Source organism: Grampus griseus, assembly GCF_964374135.1.
Source record: "Grampus griseus genome assembly, chromosome: 5".
Lineage (NCBI taxonomy): Eukaryota > Metazoa > Chordata > Mammalia > Artiodactyla > Delphinidae > Grampus > Grampus griseus.
In genome coordinates, this window is record NC_138998.1 from 91,253,800 (window position 1) to 91,276,244 (window position 22,445).

The window sequence follows — 22,445 nt, forward strand, 5'->3', positions numbered from 1 at the left end:
CATAGCGTTGTGGTCGGAAAAGATACTTGATACAATTTCAATTTTCTTAAATTTACCAAGGCTTGATTTGTGACCCAAGATATGATCTATCCTGGAGAATGTTCCATGAGCACTTGAGAAAAATGTGTATTCTGTTGTTTTTGGATGGAATGTCCTATAAATATCAATTAACTCCATCTCATTTAATGTATCATTTAAAGCTTGTGTTTCCTTATTTATTTTCATTTTGGATGATCTGTCCATTGGTGAAAGTGGGGTGTTAAAGTCCCCTACTATGAATGTGTTACTGTCGATTTCCCCTTTTATGGCTGTTAGTATTTGCCTTATGTATTGAGGTGCACCTATGTTGGGTGCATAAATATTTACAATTGTTATATCTTCCTCTTGGATCGATCCCTTGATCATTATGTAGTGTCCTTCTTTGTCTCTTCTAATAGTCTTTGTTTTAAAATCTATTTTGTCTGATATGAGAATTGCTACTCCAGCTTTCTTTTGGTTTCCATTTGCATGAAATACCTTTTTCCATCCCCTTACTTTCAGTCTGTATGTGCCTCTAGGTCTGAAGTGAGTCTCTTGTAGACAGCAAATATATGGGTCTTGTTTTTGTATCCATTCAGCCAATCTGTGTCTTTTGGTGGGAGCATTTAGTCCATTTACATTTAAGGTAATTATCGATATGTATGTTCCCATTCCCATTTTCTTAATTGTTTTGGGTTTGTTATTGTAGGTCTTTTCCTTCTTTTGTGTTTCTTGCCTAGAGAAGTTCCTTTAGCAGTTGTTGTAGAGCTGGTTTGGTGGTGCTGAACTCTCTCAGCTTTTGCTTGTCTCTAAAGGTTTTAATTTCTCCATCAAATCTGAATGAGATCCTTGCTGGGTAGAGTAATCTTGGTTGCAGGTTTTTCTCCTTCAACACTTTCAATATGTCCTGCCACTCCCTTCTGGCTTGCAGAGTTTCTGCTGAAAGATCAGCTGTTAACCTTATGGGGATTCCCTTGTGTGTTATTTGTTGTTTTTCCCTTGCTGCTTTTAATATGTTTTCTTTGTATTTAATTTTTGACAGTTTGATTAATATGTGTCTTGGCGTATTTCTCCTTGGATTTATCCTGTATGGGACTCTCTGTGCTTCCTGGACTTGATTAACTATTTCCTTTCCCATATTAGGGAAGTTTTCAACTATAATCTCTTCAAATATTTTCTCAGTCCCTTTCTTTTTCTCTTCTTCTTCTGGAACCCCTATAATTCGAATGTTGGTACGTTTAATGTTGTCCCAGAGGTCTCTGAGACTGTCCTCAGTTCTTTTCATTCTTTTTTTCTTTATTCTGCTCTGCAGTAGTTATTTCCACTATTTTATCTTCCAGGTCACTTATCCGTTCTTCTGCCTCAGTTATTCTGCTATTGATCCCATCTAGAGTACTTTTAATTTCATTTATTGTGTTGTTCATCGTTGCTTGTTTCATCTTTAGTTCTTCTAGGTCCTTGTTAACTGATTCTTGCATTTTGTCCATTCTATTGTCCATTCTATCTCCAAGGTTTCGGATCAACCTTACTATCATTATTCTGAATTCTTTTTCAGGTAGACTGCCTATTTCCTCTTCATTTGTTAGGTCTGATGGGTTTTTATCTTGCTCCTTCATCTGCGGTGTGTTTTTCTGTCTTTTCATTTTGCTTATCTTACTGTGTTTGGGGTCTCCTTTTTTGCAGGCTGAAGGTTCGTAGTTCCTGTTGTTTTTTGTGTCTGTCCCCAGTGGCTAAGGTTGGTTCAGTGGGTTGTGTAGGCTTCCTGGTGGAGGGTACTAGTGCCTGTGTTCTGGTGGATGAGGCTAGATCTTGTCTTTCTGGTGGGCAGGTCCACGTCTGGTGGTGTGTTTTGGGGTGTCTGTAGACTTATTATGATTTTGGGCCGCCTCTCTGCTAATGGGTGGGGTTGTGTTCCTGTCTTGCTAGTTGTTTGGCATAGGATGTCCAGCACTGTAGCTTGCTGGTCGTTGAGTGAAGCTGGGTGCTGGCGTTGAGATGGAGATCTCTCGGAAATTTTTGCTGTTTGATATTATGTGCAGCTGGGAGGTCTCTTGTGGATCAGTGTCCTGAAGTTGGCTCTCCCACCTCAGAGGCACAGCACTGACTCCTGGCTGCAGCACCAAGAGCCTTTCATCCACAGGGCTCCTTAATTTGGGATGATTCGTTGTCTATTCAGGTATTCCACAGATGCAGGGTATATCAAGTTGATTGTGGAGCTTTAATCCGCTGCTTCTGAGGCTGCTGGGAGAGATTTCCCTTTCTCTTCTTTGTTCTCACAGTTCCCAGGGGCTCAGCTTTGGATTTAGCCCCGCCTGTGCGTGTAGGTGGCCGGAGGGCGTCTGTTCTTTGCTCAGACAGGACGGGGTTAAAGGAGCCGCTGATTTGGAGGCTCTGGTTCACTCAGGCCCGGGGGTAGGGAGGGGCACGGAGTGTGGGGCGGGCCTGCGGCGGCAGAGGCCGGCGAGACGTTGCAGCCTGAGGCGCGCCTGTGCGTTCTCCTGGGGGAGTTGTCCCTGGATCCCGGGACCCCGGCAGTGGCGGGCTGCACAGGCTCCCCGGAAAGGCGCGTGGCCAGTGACCTGTGTTCGCACACAGGCCTCCCGGTGGCGGCAGCAGCGGCCCTAGCCGCTCTGGGCGGCCCTAGCCACGTCCGTCTCTGGGCTCCGCACCCCTAGCCGCGGCTCGCGCCCGTCCCTGGAGCTCTCTCAAGCAGCGTTCTTAATCCCCTGTCCTCGTGCACCAGGAAACAAAGAGGGACGTAAAAGTCTCTTGCCTCTTCGGCAATTCCAGACTTCTCCCCGGACTCTCTCCCGGCCAGCCGCGGTGCACCAACGCCCCGCAGGCTGTGTTCACGCCGCCAACCTCAGTCCTCTCCCGGCGCTCCGACAAAAGCCGGAGCCTCAGCTCCCAGTCCCGCCCGCCCCGGCGGGCGAGCAGACAAGCCTCTCGGCTGGCGAGTTCCGGTCGGCCCGATCCTCTGCGCTGGAATCTGTCCGCTTTGTCCTCCGCACCCCTGTTGCTGTGCTCTCCTCCGCGGCTCCCAAGCTCCCCCACTCCGCCTCCCGAAGTCTCCACCCGCGAAGGGGCTTCCTAGTGTGTGGACACTTTTCCTCCTTCACAGCTCTCTCCCGCTGGTGCAGGACCCGTCCCTATCCTTTTGTCTCTGTTTAGTTTTTTCTTTTGCCCTACCCAGGTACGTGGGGGGTTTCTTGCCTTTTGGGAGGTCTGAGGTCTTCTGCCAGCGTTCAGTAGATGCTCTGTAGGAGTTGTTCCACGCGTAGATGTATTTCTGGTGTATCTGTGGGGAGGAACGTGATCTCCGCGTCTTACTCTTTCGCCATCTTCCCGGAAGTCCCATGTTCTTCTTTACTTCCTCCATGTCTCCTTTTCTGTAATAAATATTATGCATCAGTGATATTGCAGGGTGATCACATAAGGTGTAAAGTAAGGAACTGTTTTTGTTCTTTCTTTCCAGGAATCTAGAAAATATCTGCTGCATACAGACTCTAAACTGTGTTCTTCAAATCTTTCTTCCAAAATAAAAATGGATACACATATGCCAATTGGATATGCAGCCTTTGTTTGAATTATTGCCAAGGACTTTCAAATTCAATTAAAAGCAAAGTTAATTTTCCTCTGATTATTCCTCCTGCATATTTTTTCAAAATAATTTAAAGGAAAGATATTGGAGTATTCAAAATACTTAGCAAAAAGTCAGCAGATGAAAATTAATAAGCTCGGATTTTAATATGACATGTGATTAAAGAGATTTATAGGTGTACCATATTTAGAGAGCATGACTGGGGAAGAAATGTGTAACTGTCTAAGAGAGGTGAGAAGCCAGCTCAAAGAATCGCATTCAAGGCACTAAGAAGTAATCTTAATATATCTGTTTTCAAAAGCAACCAGCCTTTAAATTTCTAGCCTCAGTGAAGCTTCATAACCTTAGTACTACAAATAAAAAAATATTTGCCTTTAAGAATGTTATAAATTAGTATTTGTCCTTGATTATATGTTATGTCTTTTTGTATAAATGTGATAAAGTGTTGGAGCTCCTCTTTCACTTTGAGAGTCGTGTAAGGGCTATGTTTCCTCAGCTATCTTACTTCTTTTCTTTGTTCTTGAGACTGTTTTTGTAGTAATTATACCAACTGGAATTTAAGTAGCACTTTGGAAGGCTTTGAATTAATTTATCTCACTTTATCTTTAAGATATCCCTTAAAATGTGCATTCTCTCATTATACCCTACAAAGAAGATGAAATGGCTTACCCAGTGTCACACAGCTGCAATTGGTGGGTATAGGATTCCAATCGAAGCTTCCAGATTAAGAATGTTTATGCTTCTTTCCTGATTCACTGTTTTCATGGTCCTTCCAAATTAAAACTAGAAGAGTCTAAATTTGTCAATGTCGTCTTCCCTTGCCCACCATAAAAGAACATCAAAACCAAAGATCTCTCTCTCTGTTACTTATTCTAAGATCACTATTAACCATCATCATTCATTCTTTATAGCAAGAATTTACTAAGTTTTTGTGGGATATATTGTGCTCTGAAAATGCTTAGTATGGACCCAAGCTACTCTCAGTATATGTATGTGTATATGTATCTATCTAGTTATTTATCTATAATTGTTTCATGTTTAGAAAAAGAGATTTATGGTAACTTCAAATTTGTGTGAAGTATAGCAAGGTAATGTACATTAGAAGTTACTGAGATGGGAAACACACATATAGTAAAAATATACTCATGAAATGAGTATATGAGACTCATGAAGTCTTATGTATTCTCTAGGGCCCTCCATTTATATTGTATTTGTGGGAAGGCATGAAATGATTGAACTTAAAGTGTGCCTTCAAATAATTAATCATCTTGGGAGCAAAAGAAATTGTACTATATATGATGTTTATCTTTTAAAACATTAAAAAAGTATTTAAGAGATAATATTGATCTGGACAACTTTTAAACAGAAATACTATGGAAGGTGACTGATACATGATGATGATGATGATGATGAGATGATAGTGACAATATTTATTTGGATTTTTACATAGGGTGTTATTGGGGAATGGGAATTTTGGGGGGAACTTAATTTTTTTTTTCTATTTCTCTGTCAATATTAATTTGTTCTCAGGTTACCTAAAGTTATATTTAATATCATTAACTTGCAGTATTTATGGTTGCCAAATGAGTCTGAGTAGTTTTATCATGAGCATATTACATAGTTAAGTTTCAGATGGTGTAGAACGCACTGATAACTTCTGTCTCATTTGGTTTGGGAGGATTTATTTGAGGAAGTGAAGTCTACTGAGTGAATTAGAACAGATGGAGTCCAAGTACTTCCTCTTAACTTTCTCAGAATGTGAATATGTTGGGGACTAGAGAAGGAATTATGTATTGGTCCTTCTTCTTCATTAACATATGTTCTGTGATCTTGCGTTAAGTGTATATTGACAGAAACATTATTTTAATTATTGAGGCACAATCCTGAAGAGTTAGGTATCTATCGAAGACATTCTTCATATGTGTTTAATCAACTATCTGACAGAAATGAGGTGGAGTACCAAAACAGCACCAAAATTTGAGATTATGAGTACCAAATTTGACAATATGGTCAAACTTAATTTGCATATGACAATAGTTTACAGAGAAAGTGGTGGGTGAAGTCATATTAGAGGAGGCATGTTGTGTGATCTATGTTTGCAAATCAGAATGGAAGTACATTGCAGCTGGATTTTGATCCTAGTAAGTAATGTAAATGCTCAACAAAGATAAAGCTTAACAGAAAATATATTTTGTGACATATACTCATAAAGCAGCTACTCTCACATCAGTAATTTGTATAGCATTAAACTTTAAGGTAGGAGAGATGGCGAAAAACCTAAATTCAGTTTTAGATGAACCGTTCCCAGTCTTTTTCTTGTACCATCAAGATGCTATTATTGCCTTTCACCTCCTTCCCTTTCCAAACACAGTCTTTTCAGTTACCCCTTATCAGGAAATAGATCACATAAACCAGAAGTTACCCTTAACCAAACAACATGCAAACTGACCCTGGAGGTTCTAAGGAAGTCTTTGAAGGGGAATACAGTTGCTTATGCATTCTAGCCACTGTACTCAAAAATAATATGACTTGTAATTATTTCGATTGAATAGATTAATTGTAGTTATGATAACTGTATTATACTTAGGTCTTAAAAGATTTTCTGGTTTTTAGGTACACATACTAAAACGTTTACAGATGAATTTATGTAATGTGTAGGATGTACTTCAAAATTATCCAGGGGCGGAGGGAACAAGTAAACATATAGCTGAAACAAGATTGGGTGTGAATTGGCGGGGGCAGTGTGATGAATTGGGAGATTGGGATTGACATATATACACTAATATGTATAAAATGGATAACTAATAACCTGCTGTATAAAAAAATAAATAAAATTCAAAAAAAAATTGGGTGTGAATTGATAATTGTTGAAGTTGGGAGATAGGTACATGCAGATTCATTACACTTTTTTCTCTGCTTTTGTTTATGTTTGAAAATTTATGTAATAATTTTAAAAAAATGTATAAATGCATGAAGTGTCTACTTAGGGCCCAGAGTACAGCTTTCCATCCTTCATGCATTAAAGACACAGGGAACATCAGCTCTTTTATATTTTAATTTTTTACTTAGTGGCATTCAGCTTACTAAAACTAAAGAAAAAAACTGTACACCCATTTCTCCTACCACCCACTCCCCCACCTCTGGCAACCACCAATCTGTTCTCTGTATCTGAACTTATTTTTGTTTTGAGTTAATTTTTAGATTGCACATGTAAGAGAGATCATATGGTATCTATCTGTCTTTCTCTGCCTTATTTCACTTACATAATGCCCTTGAGGTCCATCCATGTTGTGGCAAATGGCAAGATTTCATTCTTTTTTATGGCTGAATAATATTCCATTGTATATATGTACCACAATTTTTTATCCATTTATCCACTGATGGACACTTAGGTTGTTTCCATATCTTGGCTACTGGAAATAATGCTGCAGTGAACATGGGGGTGTGCATATATCTTTTCTAATTAGTGTTTTCATTTTCTTCAGGTAAATATCCAGAAGTGGAATTCCTGGATTGTATGGTAGTTCTTTTTAATTTTTTGAGGAACCTCCGTACTGTTTTCCATACTGCCTGCACCAATTTACATACCCACCAACAGTACACAAGGGTCTTCTTTGTCCACATCCTCACCAACACTTGTTATTTCTAGTCTTTTTGATAATAGGCATTCTAATAGGTATGAGGTGATATTTCACTTTGGTTTTGATTTGCATTTCCCTGATAATTAGTGATGTTGAACATCTTTTTATGTAACTGTTTGCCATATATGTATCTTTGGAAAAATGTCTCTTCAGATCTGTCCATTTTTTAATCAGATTGTTATTTTGTTTTTGTTTTTGCTGTTGAGTTGTCTGAGTTCTTTATGTATTTTGGATATTGGCCTGTTATCAGGTCTATGATTTGGAAGTATTTTCTCCCATTCAGCAGGTTGTCTTTTCATTTTGTTGATGGTTTCCTTTGCTATGCAGAAACTTTTTAGTTTGATATAATCCCACTTGTTTATTTTTGCTTTTGTTGCTTTTGATTTTGGTGTCAGGTTCAAAAAATGTTGCCAAGACCTATGTCAAGGAGCTTACCGCCTATATTTTCTTCTAGAAGTTTTATGGTTTCAGTTCTTACTTTCAAGTCTTTAATCCATTTTAAGCTAATGTTTGTGTATGGTGTAAGATAATGGTCCAGTTTATTTATTTATTTATTTATTTATTGCCATGTGGTTGTCTAATTTTCCCAACACCATTTATTGAAGAGACTGTCCTTTCCCCATTGTATATTCTTGGCTCCTTTGTTGTAAATTAATTGACCGTATATCCTTGGGTTCATTTCTAGGCTCTCTATTCTGTTCCATTGATCTGTGTCTCTTTTTGTGCCAGTTCCATACTGTTATAATTACTATAGCTTTGTATTGCTCTGCTTAGGGCCATGAATACCACTTTCCATTCTTCATGCATTAAAGATGCAGGGTACATTGGTTCTTTCTCATCTTGCTCTTATATATTAAAACTATCTGTTTGAAATTATCTTATGTAGATCCATAGGAAAATTCACTGCATACACACAGTATGGGTCCATTTTGACTTTTATAATAAGGGGATTTTACGTGGATGACAACCTATATTGAAAATGTACTTACATTTAATGTTCTTGTTATCAAAGATAGGAGAAAGGTTTAGCTTTCCTTAAATATTTGCTACTGTGTTAGAAAATATCAGTGTAAGATGGGAGAATTAAGTATCAGTTTTATCATCTGTAAAATGATGGAGCAAATACTTGAGTTGCCTTGAAACTCACCAGACTTGAGCACACGTGGCAGTAAACATCAAGGGATTTTGTACTAGCCTGTCTGTATCTCTTCATACCACCTTAGTTCAACTATTTTACCATTCCAAGTTTCTTTCCCAAATTATGTAGCAGTCGATGAATAAGGAATTGTTGCAGTTTCTTTTCATTAACCAATCCAGAAAGCATTTGTTTTTCTTGTTTTGACAATTTGTTTGGCAAAGGAGATGTTCAGTTTGTTAATCAGAGTGATGCTTGGGAAAGAATAAACTACGTACCACAGAATCTGCCACAGAGTGTATGCTAAGTAATTGTCCAGTGAAAGGAGAGTGTTACTCCACCACTGATCAGAGTGTCACTGGAGGGCAGGTAGATCACCACGTTCCCGTCGTACCAAGTGCATGGGACAATCTTAAGTACTGAATGGTTTCTTTAAAGATGTTAGCTCTTTTCATTCATAGTCTCATCTCTAAAAATGATGCCGTCATGCGATTTCTGCCTTAAAATGATCTTATAAGTTTTATAATTTTTTAAAATAACATACTAGTAAAGTCAGGGTATAATGGAGAAACAAAAATATGGTGGTGAATGTCACATACCATCTATCTCTAAAAGTCAGCATTATCTGCAGGGCAAGAAAACAGTCTTGTCCTGTTTCCCTCCCAACTGTGAATTCTTAATGTAGTTAGTTTTTGAGAAATAGAATTGGGAGATTTTCAGAAAACTTCAGTAATTACCAGTAAATGAATTTCTGGCCCAAAAGTATTTGCACAAATCCCTTTGCAGTATCTAGTTTGAAAGCAAGATGAGGTGCAAAACTTGATATCTCACATATTGTTACATTCCATATGAGCTGTGTCAGAATGACAGGCCCTCAGGACAGATGATGATTTCTGAAAATAAACTTATTTTTTCCCACTGATTGCTTATAAACCAAGGCTTTAAAAGACCTAGGCAATTAAAATGGAAATATGTAGCCATAGTTATGTGCACAGGAACTTTTCCAGAATTGATTTTGAAATGGATTGTTCTAATTGATACTATTACTTTATTTATAATGAATTTTTATCAAAATGTCCTTTTTATAGAATGTTTAATTAGCACTGGTGCCTTTTGGTAAAGAGGGACATTTAATTTCCAGTTTTCTGCAGGACTCTAAAGTTTTGATACATTAAAATTATAAATGAACATTCAGTAAAATAAAGTTAAGCTCCTAACTTTGATTTATCCTAAATCAAAGGTTTTTGTAAAGAAATTTTTCTTAAAAAATTTGAAATTTTAAATACTGAACATATATTTTGTTGGTTCCCCGTTCTACTCTACCACCTTCAAGGCAGATCTTCCTCCACCCCCACTGCCTACCTGAAAACCTATTTTTTGCAACTTCTTTTTATAGTAGAACTTTGGCCCCTCTCAGTAGTGTTTTATTTGAACAAAGACCAATCAGCACAATTTTTGTGTTTGTTCAGGAGTCAGATGGCCAGGGCTGCCCCTTCTGTCGCTGCGAAATAAAAGGAACGGAGCCCATAATCGTGGACCCCTTTGATCCAAGAGATGAAGGTTCCAGGTGCTGTAGCATCATCGACCCCTTCGGAATGCCGATGCTGGACTTGGATGACGATGATGACCGAGAGGAGTCCTTGATGATGAATCGGTTGGCAAATGTTCGAAAGGTAAAACTAGAAAATATAGGATTTTTTCAGTTGTTGTGTGGACATGAAAAAGAAGTGATGCTGTCGCAAGTTGGGTATGACGGAGTGTGGGTTTGGGAAAGAAAGATTCTGGAATCAAAAGAAAGGTGAAGATATAACTAATGTTGAAAGGCTGATGGAATCATAGGCTGAGAAAGAACTAGACTAATCAGAGTGCTTTCGCTGGTTTTAAACTCCAAAATGAGAGATGGTGAGAGCTTTCGTATAGAGAAAAACATCATCTGAGACTGGCAATAGCACATCTGTAAAGAAAAATTTAAGAAAGAAAATTATTAAAATTAACAGTGATGAAACTGATGAAAAATAGTCTTTGTTGAAGTCTAAAAGAAGTGTCTGATAGTTATTCTTCATATCAGGAAAGCCAGCCTTCTGTTTGGCTATTAAGAGGTCACATAAGATTTACCTTTATGAATTTACCATAGTCTGGGGTTTGCTTATCAATATTGCAGACTCAGAAAATTAACTTTGTCAGTTCACTGGGAATGGATGCTGCTGCCCAGTTGGAGTTTATGCAACCAAGCCCACAAGAGACTACTCAATGAACCAGAATGCCAATTGAGTAATTAACAAACCAGAAACATAATGATCAAGAGAGCTGGACTCTAAGCTATCAGGCTGTTCTCTGTACAAAAAGATACATGAAATTCAGATTACGCTCAGAAGTTTTTTGCTCCTAAAATCAGAGAAATGGCAGTGAGTGTTATGAAAGCATCTGCACACACAGTATGAAGATGCCCCCCCTTCCTTCTGATGGCAGGCATGGCTAATCAATCATGGTTCTCATTCCTGCTGAGTTCAGACGTGGCCTGCACAGCCTTATAGAACCCCCACTGCAATTCATTAGGATTTGGCAGGTAACATGCAGCCTATTTGCCATCTAGGTGGAACGATGATAAAGTGTAATGGCAGAAGATTGTATTTGCCATATGCGTCCATCTCTGTGGTAGGGAAACACTTGGTGCAGGAAACAGATGAGGTGATTTGGGGGTTACCCATTCTTTACGGCTGTGTCAAAATTTACTTCTTGGCCTCCTGCATCTTCTGTGTTCCAGTGTTCCATGCTCACCAGGTACTTATCCTTAGGATTTTTAAATAACAAATTTCTACATATGGAGATATATTAATACCACCAACATGGCTACTCTCAAATTCTACTTTGGTCTGGGGTGATTTTTATTATTCATCTCATTGGTTTTTCATAAATGTCATAATTTAACTCTCATAGTCATAGTTTCTCTCAAGAGAAACCACTCTCGATTCTAGCCTCTAATGCTGACAGCTACATTCAGTTTTTACTTTTGAAGTTTGTGATCCCTTTGGCCCAAGAGATGGAAGAAAGGAAGTAGTTATCCCTCAGTAACCCTAAAGGATGAACAAGAAAAAAAAAATCTCAAATTGAAGCAGGGAATTGAGACTTGATTTTAAGATGAACTCAATCAGTAACCAACATTAATATGTATATGAGCAAAACTCTCACATTTTATTCTCTCAACTTGAAGAGGTAAATATTCTTCTCATTTTCAGATAAGGAAATGAGGCTCAGACTAGTCATGTGACATGGCTACATTAGGAGGTTGTAAAGCCAGAATTCAAAGTTGTGTCTGCTGGATAAAAATAACAGTGATATATCCAACACTGCATATGTAGCTTCCTTACATGCTGAGTGATGAAATGGTTTCTACCAAGTCAGATTGTGGACTGTATCCCCAAATACTTGTCATATAACATTATTTTAATAAAGTAGTAACATTTATGATTTCAGTGAGCTGGCACTGTTCTGTGTTCTTAGTCCTTGATCTCATGTAATCATGCCACCAATCCAGCAGAGAAGCTCCTGTTACTGTCCTGTTTTACAATGGAGGAAACTGAAGAAGAAAGAGGTAAAATAACTTGCCTAAGATCCCAGTACTACTCTAAAGCAGAACTGGGGCTTTTTTCCTAACTTCAAAACTGTAGTTATGAGCCGTCATGCAATACACCTCTTTTGCCCTCTTTGGAACATGCTGCACACATTGTACTTCATAGAGTACGAGTCTGTGTTCTCTGAAGGTCTTTTCAGTTCTGTAATATAATGTACATCACGAATAGTTACCAACTCCCAATGAGATGTTAACCAGAAGTTAAGAACAATTTGAACTGTGATCTGTTGGTATTAACCTGTAAAGATATTTATGCCCTAATTGGTCACCAAAAACCCAAGCAAATTCAATTAGGCCCTGCTAATCGAGATATAAAAAAACTATTACATCTGTTTTTCCATATACAAGCTGTATGTGGCTATTTAAATGTAAATTTTAAATAACTAAGATTTAATAAAATTTTAAAATTCTGTTCTTTAGTCCATTCAACATATTTGAAATGCTCAACAGCCCCTTGTGTCTAGTGGCTACCCTGTTGAACTGTACAGATGTGGAACATTTTCTGTAGGTATTGAAATATCTAGTATAGATAGATATAATAGAAATAACTAATATCCAGTAGATAATTATATTGGACAGAGCGTTAGATCATTCCTGCAGGTTCTTACTAGAAGCAGCTAGGTTTTGTTGCAAAAAAACTTTTCTTTTAATTTAGTAACCTAATGGTCTTAGCTTGGTCTGAATATTTGACTGTGATCTAGCACTAAAATCAGCCATCTGTGCCCTGTTTTTGTTTTTCTGTGAGCTAATGATAATTTTACATTTTAAATGGTTATATATTTAACTGATTTTTTAAGTACCTACATAATTCCCTTGATTTTGCATCTTGGCTTGCAAAGCCTTAAATATTTACTATCTGGCCCTTGAAGAAAAACATTTCAGTCCTCAGGTCTAGGGCACCTTAAAGCATTTAAAGAATGCTTATTGAATGCATGGATAATAGGGAATGACAGAAAAGTATCTGAGAAACATACAACAACTCAGGTAGTTCCAGTGAATGAGGTGGTAATGTTTTACAGCTAGGAAAAAGGCATTTCAATTTTCTTTACTAAATGGGCTTTCTTCCTTCAGTGATTGCTGTCAGGGGACGGGGAGCCGGGCCTTAAGAGTAATTCTTTCAAGAACTTGGTACACCTTACTGCTTTGGGGAAAATGGAGTTTACTCTATATGAGTTTGGGAAAGGTTGCAGTTTCAGCCTGATTTCCACTGACTTAAGTTGAAGCTTGAGCTTTGCTTCAGTAGTAGCGCTGACAATTGAAGGGAATCCCTGGTAACATAAAATGAACACACGACATTCAAAGGTGACTGGTGGTTTTCCCTGATCTTTCACGCACTCTCAAACCATGCATGTTGTGTTCCCTCCGGCACACTGGTGAGCTTTTTTTTGAGGGAGCTGAGAGGTTTTGACAACGATCTTCCCTTTAGTTTACCCAAAAAGGAGAAGGCTGGTGCTGCTCTCAGACATCATTGTCCCAGCAGTCAGCAGTGTCATTTAACAGAGCTTTCACTCGAGTCAGTGTCATTTCCATACTTTCTTATGACAGTTAGAGATTGGAGAAATTTAAAGAACCTGTAATCATTTAAGTTGAGGAATCATATTTCAGTTAAATGTATTTATGTGCACTGATCTGCCTCTAGACAATTCTAAACAGATTGTGAATTTTATAATATTTTGTAAATCACTGCCACTTAACTTTCAATAAAACCTAAATTTTACTGTAGATACAAGCATCAATTCTTTCTGAATAATTGGGAAAAACATTGCTATGGTATTATGCTCCCATAATACTTTATAGGTACTTCTACTTCAGGAGTTACACTAAATTGTTACGTTTCATTTAGAGGACTGTCTTCTCCATTAGACTATTAATTCTTAAGGCCAGTGCCAATATCTTATTTATCTTTGTGTTTCTTGGTACCTAGCATTTATTAAGTGAAATAACAAATGCACATGCATGTTCACATGGTCTGTGAGGGCAGTGGCCTGATTTTGTGCATCTTTTTCATTCCAATCTGAAGACTGAGTATATCTGTTACAAAATACCAAATTATAGATTCTATTCAGTTCTGTCTTATAGATGAGGCTATGAACAAATATCACAGATCACTTTGACACAGTAGCTCTTCTACCTGATTTTCTTCCATTCTGTTTTTTTCAGTGATTCTGTTGCCTCATTCATTCATTCATTTTAAAAACATTTCATTCTCTCAACTCCACGAGTGACTGTCAGTCATGGTCCAGCAAAAGGAATCAGTTTTCTTTTATCTGCCATGTCAAATACTCATCTCTATCTTTCTCCTCTTTTATGAGCAGGTTGATGACTATATTGTGAAATTGTTTCTGTCTGTCTTAAGCATATTGCATTCTTTAAATTAGTAATGCTTCCATCATAGCATAGAGAACTGAGCTGTTTGTATATTCCTGTTGCCATGGTGATGTCCTGCAGCTGGAGTTTATAAATAGTAGCATACTGAACATATAGAATATAGTTTTATTGTTTGTTTTATAAGTTTATTTAGTAATGCTAATCATACAGAAGCAAATAGAACCTATACATCTATAATACAGTGTATTGGTTGCCTTTCTAGGTATAGGCTATTTTATGAGTTTCACTAGAAGGTGTTGCAGGTTTTGCTTGAAATTGTACCATTGCCTGAGTTCTCAAGCTGTCAGAATTGCTAGGATAATTGGATTTGAGTGAGCCCTTAGAGGAAGTCCAGGGTGTGATCAATAAGATCACATCCTTCTCTTTGACTTCAGTCAGATCAAAGCTAAGAAAACATGTCTATTGCTATTCAGAATTTTGTTTCATTTTGCCAAAGGTGTACAGAATCTCAGCAGTTCCTTAGCAATTACTTTGATAGAAAATGTTATTCATGAAACACATAAATTACAAACAAATGAAGATTTGATACAAGATATGTTGACAGGCTGACCTAGTGATGAACTGAGATTAATTCCTTTGCTCTTAAACATTATATTTTCTTAAAACAATATTTAAAATTTTAATGAATGACCATATAAGAGGAAAAACAGGTGTGACCAGAGGTCAAAGGAATTATTCTTCCTTTATCTTTTTTTTTTTTTTCGGTACACGGGCCTCTCACTGTTGTGGCCTCTCCCGTTGCGGAGCACAGGCTCCGGACGCACAGGCTCAGCGGCCATGGCTCACGGGCCCAGCCGCTCCGTGGCATGTGGGATCTTCCCGGACCGGGGCACGAACCCGCATCCCCTGCATCGGCAGGCGGACTCTCAACCACTGCGCCACCAGGGAAGCCCCTTCCTTTATCTTTTTTTATACATTCTCCTAATGCTGCCATCACCAATTAAAATACATATTGCTGATTGAAAACAATATATCATCTAATTCTTGCTTTTCCTAATAATGTGTGAAGAAAGGATCCATAGTGCTCCTGATCCTGAGGAAGGAATTCATGTGTATAGATCACAGTGTTTTTGCAGTGTTCTTAGGCGACTGTTACCTTTTTAACGTGACTTAGATTCCAACCGCAGGGCTCAAGTACATGCTGGAGCAGTAAGGACAAAATCTACAACAAAAGTGAAGTTCGAAAATAACAAGGCATTTGAAATGTAGAACATGGTTCTCAAGTATGGGCAGTTCTACCTCCTGAGGGTATTCAGAAATATGTGGGGACATATTTTGTTGGCACAGTGACTGAAGGGTCGAGGGAACCACTGATATTTAGTGGATGGGGTCAGAGATGCAAAACATCCTGCAACCGTGGGACAGTCCCACCTAAGAAGAATTATTCGGACCACATGTCAACGGTCCTCACCTCTCCCGCTGTGCAACACGGGCAGAGTCATGGATGACTGAGCAATCCAAAGTCACAGGTTCATTGTTTGCCATTTAATTGCATTTTGTTTACTGATTTTCTTAAATCATGCAGAATAGTAGCATTTTCTATATTAGTACGTGAATATCAAAAAAAAAAACTACCTTGTCCAAGTGCAATGTGATGATATAGGGCAGCAGTCCCCAACCTTTTTGGCACCAGGGACCGGTTTCGTGGAAGACAATTTTTCCACGGACCGGGGCCAGGGACGGTCATGGTTCAGGTGGTAATGCGAGCGATGGGGAGTGACAGATGAAGCTTCACTCGCTCGCCCACTGCTCATGTCCTGCTGTGGGGTCCGGTTCCTAACAGGCCACGGACTGGTACCGGTCTGCGGCCCAGGGGTTGGGGACCCCTGATATAGGGGACCTTGAAGACACTGTCACATATTCCTTTTGAATTTGAATATGTAGTAGTTTAGGAGAAGCTAGCACTTGAACTCTTGTACTTAGTTTTGGGTTGGCCTCCTGTGGTGTAGACTGTGAGCTCATGGTGGGCCTTGCTCTTCCTCAGAGACTTGCATAGTGCCTGACCTATGTTATATGCCATTGAGAAAGTTTTGTTTTTCTTTTTTTTCATTGAATGATCAGTGGTGACACTGTTCTTAACTGTACTATTCTTCAGAGAGCTATGGTCCCCAGAGTCCAGCAACCTGAGTTCGTGTTCTAGTTTTGCTACTTAGTATCTATGTGCCTGCATTGGTTATTTAACTCTCTGTGCCTCAGTGACCTTGTCTGTGAAACCCTACCTCTGAGAGTTGAGGTTAAATGAGTTAATGAATGTAAAGCCATTGGAACAGTGCTGGTACATAGTAAATGTTAAGTATCAGTTGTTATTAGCATTATTTTTATATAGTGTTATTTAAGACTCCTACAATATTGCTCTGCTTCTGAGAATTAAATATCAGTATTTTTGAGGTGTCTATGGAAGTATTTTTTTCTTTTAGGTACTATTACCTGTCATTGTTTAGGAAGAAATAGACACCACAACTGGATTGGTTTGGCAAGAATTGGTTGTATTTCTTTACTGTATTAATGTATACATAATTATGATTACATTACATGACCACATTAAATTTACTGTACAACTATCTTATAGATTTAAAACTCAGAGAAAATGCAACATTGCCAGCATGTCTGCTGGCATATTATTTTAAGGACTATGTAATTTAGATAAGCTTATTTTCTACATAAGTAAATTAAAATGATTAAGTACAGGGAACTCTAATCAATACTCTGTAAATGACCTATATGGGAGAAGAATCTAAAACAGAGTGGATATATGTATATCAACTATACTCCAATAAAAATTAATTTAAAAAATGATTAAGTATATATTCTCTAAAGTAGGGTGAAGAACCTAAGTAACTAAATAGCAATTGCTTATCGTTCAAAGCTACTGTAACTGGTATTTTGCCAGCAACAGGGCTTTCACATGAGGGCATTTTTCAGTGGCTAAAGATAATTCCCTTAATTCCCAGGATGTTCTTGTTTCTCAGCCATTTTTATGGAAATATTTCTAAATTATATGTCACTCTTCCCTGACTTCTCAAAATTGGTTATGCGGCTGAATGAACCAAAGGGCATAAGAAGCCACTATAATCAATGTGACATACTTCTTCAGGTTTACGTTTTGCTACAAGATTTAAGGGCAGGGCTTCCCTGGCGGCGCAGTGGTTGAGAGTCCGCCTGCCGATGCAGGGGAGACGGGTTCGTGCCCCGGTCCGGGAGGATCCCCCATGCCGCGGAGCGGCTGGGCCCGTGAGCCATGGCCACTGAGCCTGCGTGTCCGGAGCCTGTGCTCCGCAACGGGAGAGACCACAACAGTGAGAGGCCCGCGTACCGCCAAAAAAAAAAAAAAAATTTAAGGGGAGTTTGCATGCAGACAGGGGAAACATAACTTTGAATTAAAATCACATATATATTTGGATTAGAATGCAAAACTCATATAAATGTTTAAAGTAAAATATGAAACTTCAAAAGAAATTTCAGGGTTTATAGAGGCTGGTCACAGGCTAGGAGATTATGTCCCTCTTATAAAAGGTACTTCAGGGAAAAGCAGTATAGCTCTATGTAGCTAATAATGTTTAACATTTTAATGGAGAGGGCCCTTGGGGTTATTCTACTTGCGAGGCTGTTTGCAGTTCTTTAAAGTAGACCCTATTGCAGTTTTATTGACCACCTCCCTGTCAAACCTCAAAGAGAGCTCTTACTCCAGTCAGCTCTTACTCCGTATGTAAGTTTCTAACCATTTTCCTTCTCTTCATTGCTTTGAATTTGTAGTATCTAAAAATTTTACCAAAGTTATTAGTGGAATGTCAGCAATAATAATAATTTAAAATAATGAACCTCAGTTTACACACAAAGTTAATATCCATATTCTTAGTAAGCTAGCAAGGTGCTTATTCCTTGTTACTGTTCCTAGAGGGAGAAATACAGCAGAATTTTTCCATTGAGATGACTTTTCTTTTTTTATTTTTGGTTGGTTGGTTTTTTGGTTTTGTTTTCTAGGACTGTTAGAGCAGTTTTAGGTTCACAGAAAAAATTGAGGGGAATGTACAGAGATTTCTCATGCACCCCCTGCCTCCACACACGTGTAGCCTCCCCATCATCAACATCCCCCACCAGACTGATACATTTGTCGTAATTGATGAACCTACATTGACACATCATTATTGTCTAAAGTCCATAGTTTACAGTAGGGTTCACTTTTGGTGTGGTACATTCGTGGGTTTGCACAAATGTATAGTGACATGTACAGTATCACGCAGAGTATTTTCACCGCCCTAAACATCCTCTGTGTTCTGCCTATTCATCTCCCCCACCAAAACCCCCAGCAGCCATTGATCTTTTTACTCTCTCCATAGTTTTGCCTTTTCCAGAATGTCCTATAGTTGGAATCATACAGTATGCAGCCTTCTAAGACTGGCTTCTTTCACTTTGGAATATGCATTCAGGTTCCTCCATGTCTTTTCTTGACTTGATAGCTCATTTCTTTTTAGCACTAATAATATTCCATTGTCTGGATGTGCCACAGTTTATTTATTATCCATTCACCTACTGAAGGACATCTTGGTTGCTTACGAGTTTTGGCAGTTGTTAATAAAACAGTTATAAACATCTGTGTGCAGTTTTTTGTGTGAACATAAGTTTTCAGCTGTTTAGGTAAACACCAAAGAGCATGATTGCTGTATTGTATGTTAAGAGTATGTTTAGTTTTGTAAGAAACCACCAAACTCTTCCAGAGTGGCAGTAGCATTTTGCATTCCCACCAGCAATGAATAAGAGTTTCTGTTGTTCCACATCCTCATTAGCATTTGATGTTGTCAGTGATCTGGATTTTGGCCATTCAAAAAGGTGTATAATGGTATCTCGTTTTAATTTACATTTTCTTGATGACACATGATATGCAGCATCTTTTCATATATTGATTTTCCATCTGTATATCTTTAGTGAGGTATCTGATAAGGTCTTCGGCTCATTTTAAAATCTGATTGTTTTCTTATTGTTGAATTTTAAGAGTTCTTTTTATATTTTAGAGAACAGTTCTTTCTCATATGTGTATTTTCCAAAGATTTTCTTCTAGTCTGTGGCTTGTATTTTTGTTATTCTCTTGATAGTTTCTTTCACAGACCAGGAATTTCTCATTTTAATGATGTCCAGCTTGCCCAGTATTTCTTTCATGGATGGCACCTTTGGTGTTGTATCTAGAAGACCTTGTATTTGGTGGTCGCTTTTTAGATTTCTCCTATATTATCTTCTAGGCGTTTTATAATTATGCATTTTACATTTAGGTTTGTGGTCCATTTTGAGTTAATTTTGTGAAGGGTATAACGTCTGTGTCTAGATTATTTTTTTTTGCATGTGGATGTCCAGTTCTTCAGCACCATTTGTTGAGAAGACTGTCTTTACTACATTGTGTACCTTTGCTCCTTTGTCAAAAGATCAGTTGACTATATTTTGGGGGATCTATTTCTGTTCCATTGATGTATTATATGTCTATTCTTCTGCCAAAACCACAGAATCTTGATTAGTATAGCTTTATAGTAGGTCTTGAAGTCAAGTAGTGTCCGTCTTCCAACTTTGTTCTTCTCCTTAACTATCCTTTTGGCTATTCTGGGTCTTTTGTCTCCATCTAAACTTTAGAATCAGTTTGACCATATCTAAAAAATAACTTGCTGGGATTTTAATTAGGATTGCATTCAATCTGTAGATTAAGTTGGGAGAACTTTTCTTTTTCATTCCAAGCTTCTCCCTAAATTCCTACATATTGAGACTTCTTGAAGTGTGACTGTGGATAAGTATGAAATGATTGTACTACTCTTACACCATGTTCCTCATATAAGCATTTGTTATCTAAAAGGGAACAATGGTACAGTACTCCAAAATAGACAACATAAATCATTTATACTTATATTACAAATTACACATGAATATGTGTACATGTAAATGGCTCTGTAATGGATACCTTCTGAATAATATTCTGCATAGGATATTATTTTAAAGTCTTTTGATTTTGTTATGTTCACAAATGGATATGAGCAGAAGAAGAACCAAGAGGATAGTTAGTAGCAGCAAAATATTAGAATATTTTATTTTAATTCTATTTTATTAGAATGTTTTACTTAGAATATATTTTATGTGATAAAAGTTTTATCGATGTCCTTCATTAATTTTCACGCATTTAGAGAAATGTCGTCCTTTTCATCATCCTTATAATACATGTATCTACCTTGTTCAGATATGAAAATTCATTAAGTAAAAATCTTCTTAGAAATATTATAAAATTGACTTTGATTATCTCTGGGATTGTCAGAACTCTCATCTTATTAGTAATTGGAGAGGTTTTCTCTTGTCCTGTTTTTAATAATAGCCTGGCAGGGTTTGAAGTTTCTTACCAAATGTTTTTCCATTTCCATAATAATGGATCCTATTAAGGCTGTTATAAAATCGCTCTTTAAAAGGTATGGATAAAATGAAGAGTGACTAAAATAGAATGAGTCCCTGATTATTATTGGTAATTGCGGAGCATGCTGAGATGAGCTTTTGACTACTTACTTCTTGGGCCTTTTCTCTCAGGATTTTCTGTTAAAATTGCAAATTCAGATTTCTCTATTCCTTATGGTAGTCATTCGCCTCCTATTCTAAGTGCTAAAGAATTCTGTAAATTTTGTCAGAAAAAATAAAGAATAGCATTTATTCATTTCATGAAGCAAAGGGTTTGGAAAAATTGGGGAATATGTAGACATAAAAGAATCAAATGTGGTCTTTAAATTTCTAGAGCACCAGGATTTCAGCCTGTTGAACTTACTTATCAACAACCAGCATTAAAGAAGTTAAGAGAAATTGTTAGTTAGACAGATAAGCTGGTGTGATGATAATACAGGCAGGAATCAAGGCGCCCAGCTTTTGTATTTTGAAAGGTGCGGAAACGAAAAAAGATCATATATTCTGAAGTTCTGAGAGCAAGTGTAATACTAGAAAAAAGTGAGAATTACCTAAAATCAAGATAAAGGAATTATTCAGATCAGCTATCCTATAACTTGAAACTATGATTCCATCCTTCCCAGTTCTTGCAGTTACCGCTATATAAATGATTTTCTTTATATTGTGCAATAAATTCTGTAAAGTTAATTCTGTGTCCACATCCTAGTTTCTGCTTCCTATGCTTTCCTAGGTAATCTTTTCTTAGCTTTCCATTTCCTTGTCCTAATCTAATAGAGTGGACAGACAGAGATGAAGGAGTGACAAAGAAAGGATTTCATGTAATGCAGTGGCAAAAAGCATATGATCCTTTTAAGAATCCCTTGATTAATATGCCTTTTTATTATACTAATTAATTGTATTTATTCTCTAGAAGATTAAAACCAGAAGAGCAGTAGTGAAGACAAACTGAGAAAAAATTATTCCCCACAAATGAAAAAGATAGGGGTTCACTATCATGATATATAAAGAGCTCTTTCAAATCAATGAAGGGTAAATAAAAGAATATGGTAGATAATGGGACAAAGAACATAACATGAGTGGGCATGTGAAGCATTGTGTGAGACTTCTCTTCTCCTTAGACTTTCAAATAGGAAGGGAAAAAATATAATTGGTGATTACTCAAATAAATTAAAAGTGACCTTTAATGTGACCATCTACTAAAAATGTTTACAAATGTTCACAGTTAGCATTTGCATTTTACCAGCAATGAAAGTTAATGCAAAGTTTCAATATTCTAGTTGCAGAATTGTTCTCAGAGACAACAAAAAGGCTTCAGCAAAGAAAAATGCATTATTATCTAAAGGGCACTGTTAAATTATCTACTCTTACATGGGGATTTTACTATAATTTAGGAGAACTCTGGAAAGTGAATAAGCTATGGTGAATTTAGACCACATAATAAAGATAAAATATTTTTTGTTTCTTCACATACTCTTCACCTATTCTCCATAAAATCCTTCTGACTAAGCCAACTTACAGTTACTGTAATGCTTCAAAATGAATTAGTCTTTCGGGAGGGTAGTATAAAATCACCTTGAGAATGCAATATGAATTGTTCTTTTTTAAATATTTTTT

The 22,445-nt window shown here is 37.5% G+C and overlaps 1 protein-coding gene across 1 annotated transcript in view; it reads left to right on the plus strand.

Moving 5' to 3' along the window:
* Nucleotides 1-22,445, plus strand: part of CBLB (Cbl proto-oncogene B) — a 217,033-nt gene that overhangs the window by 133,719 nt on the left and 60,869 nt on the right. The window contains exon 9 of the mRNA XM_082654577.1: nucleotides 9,865-10,068. Coding sequence (XP_082510703.1) covers nucleotides 9,865-10,068 — 204 coding nt within the window. The remainder of the gene's footprint in view (nucleotides 1-9,864; nucleotides 10,069-22,445) is intronic.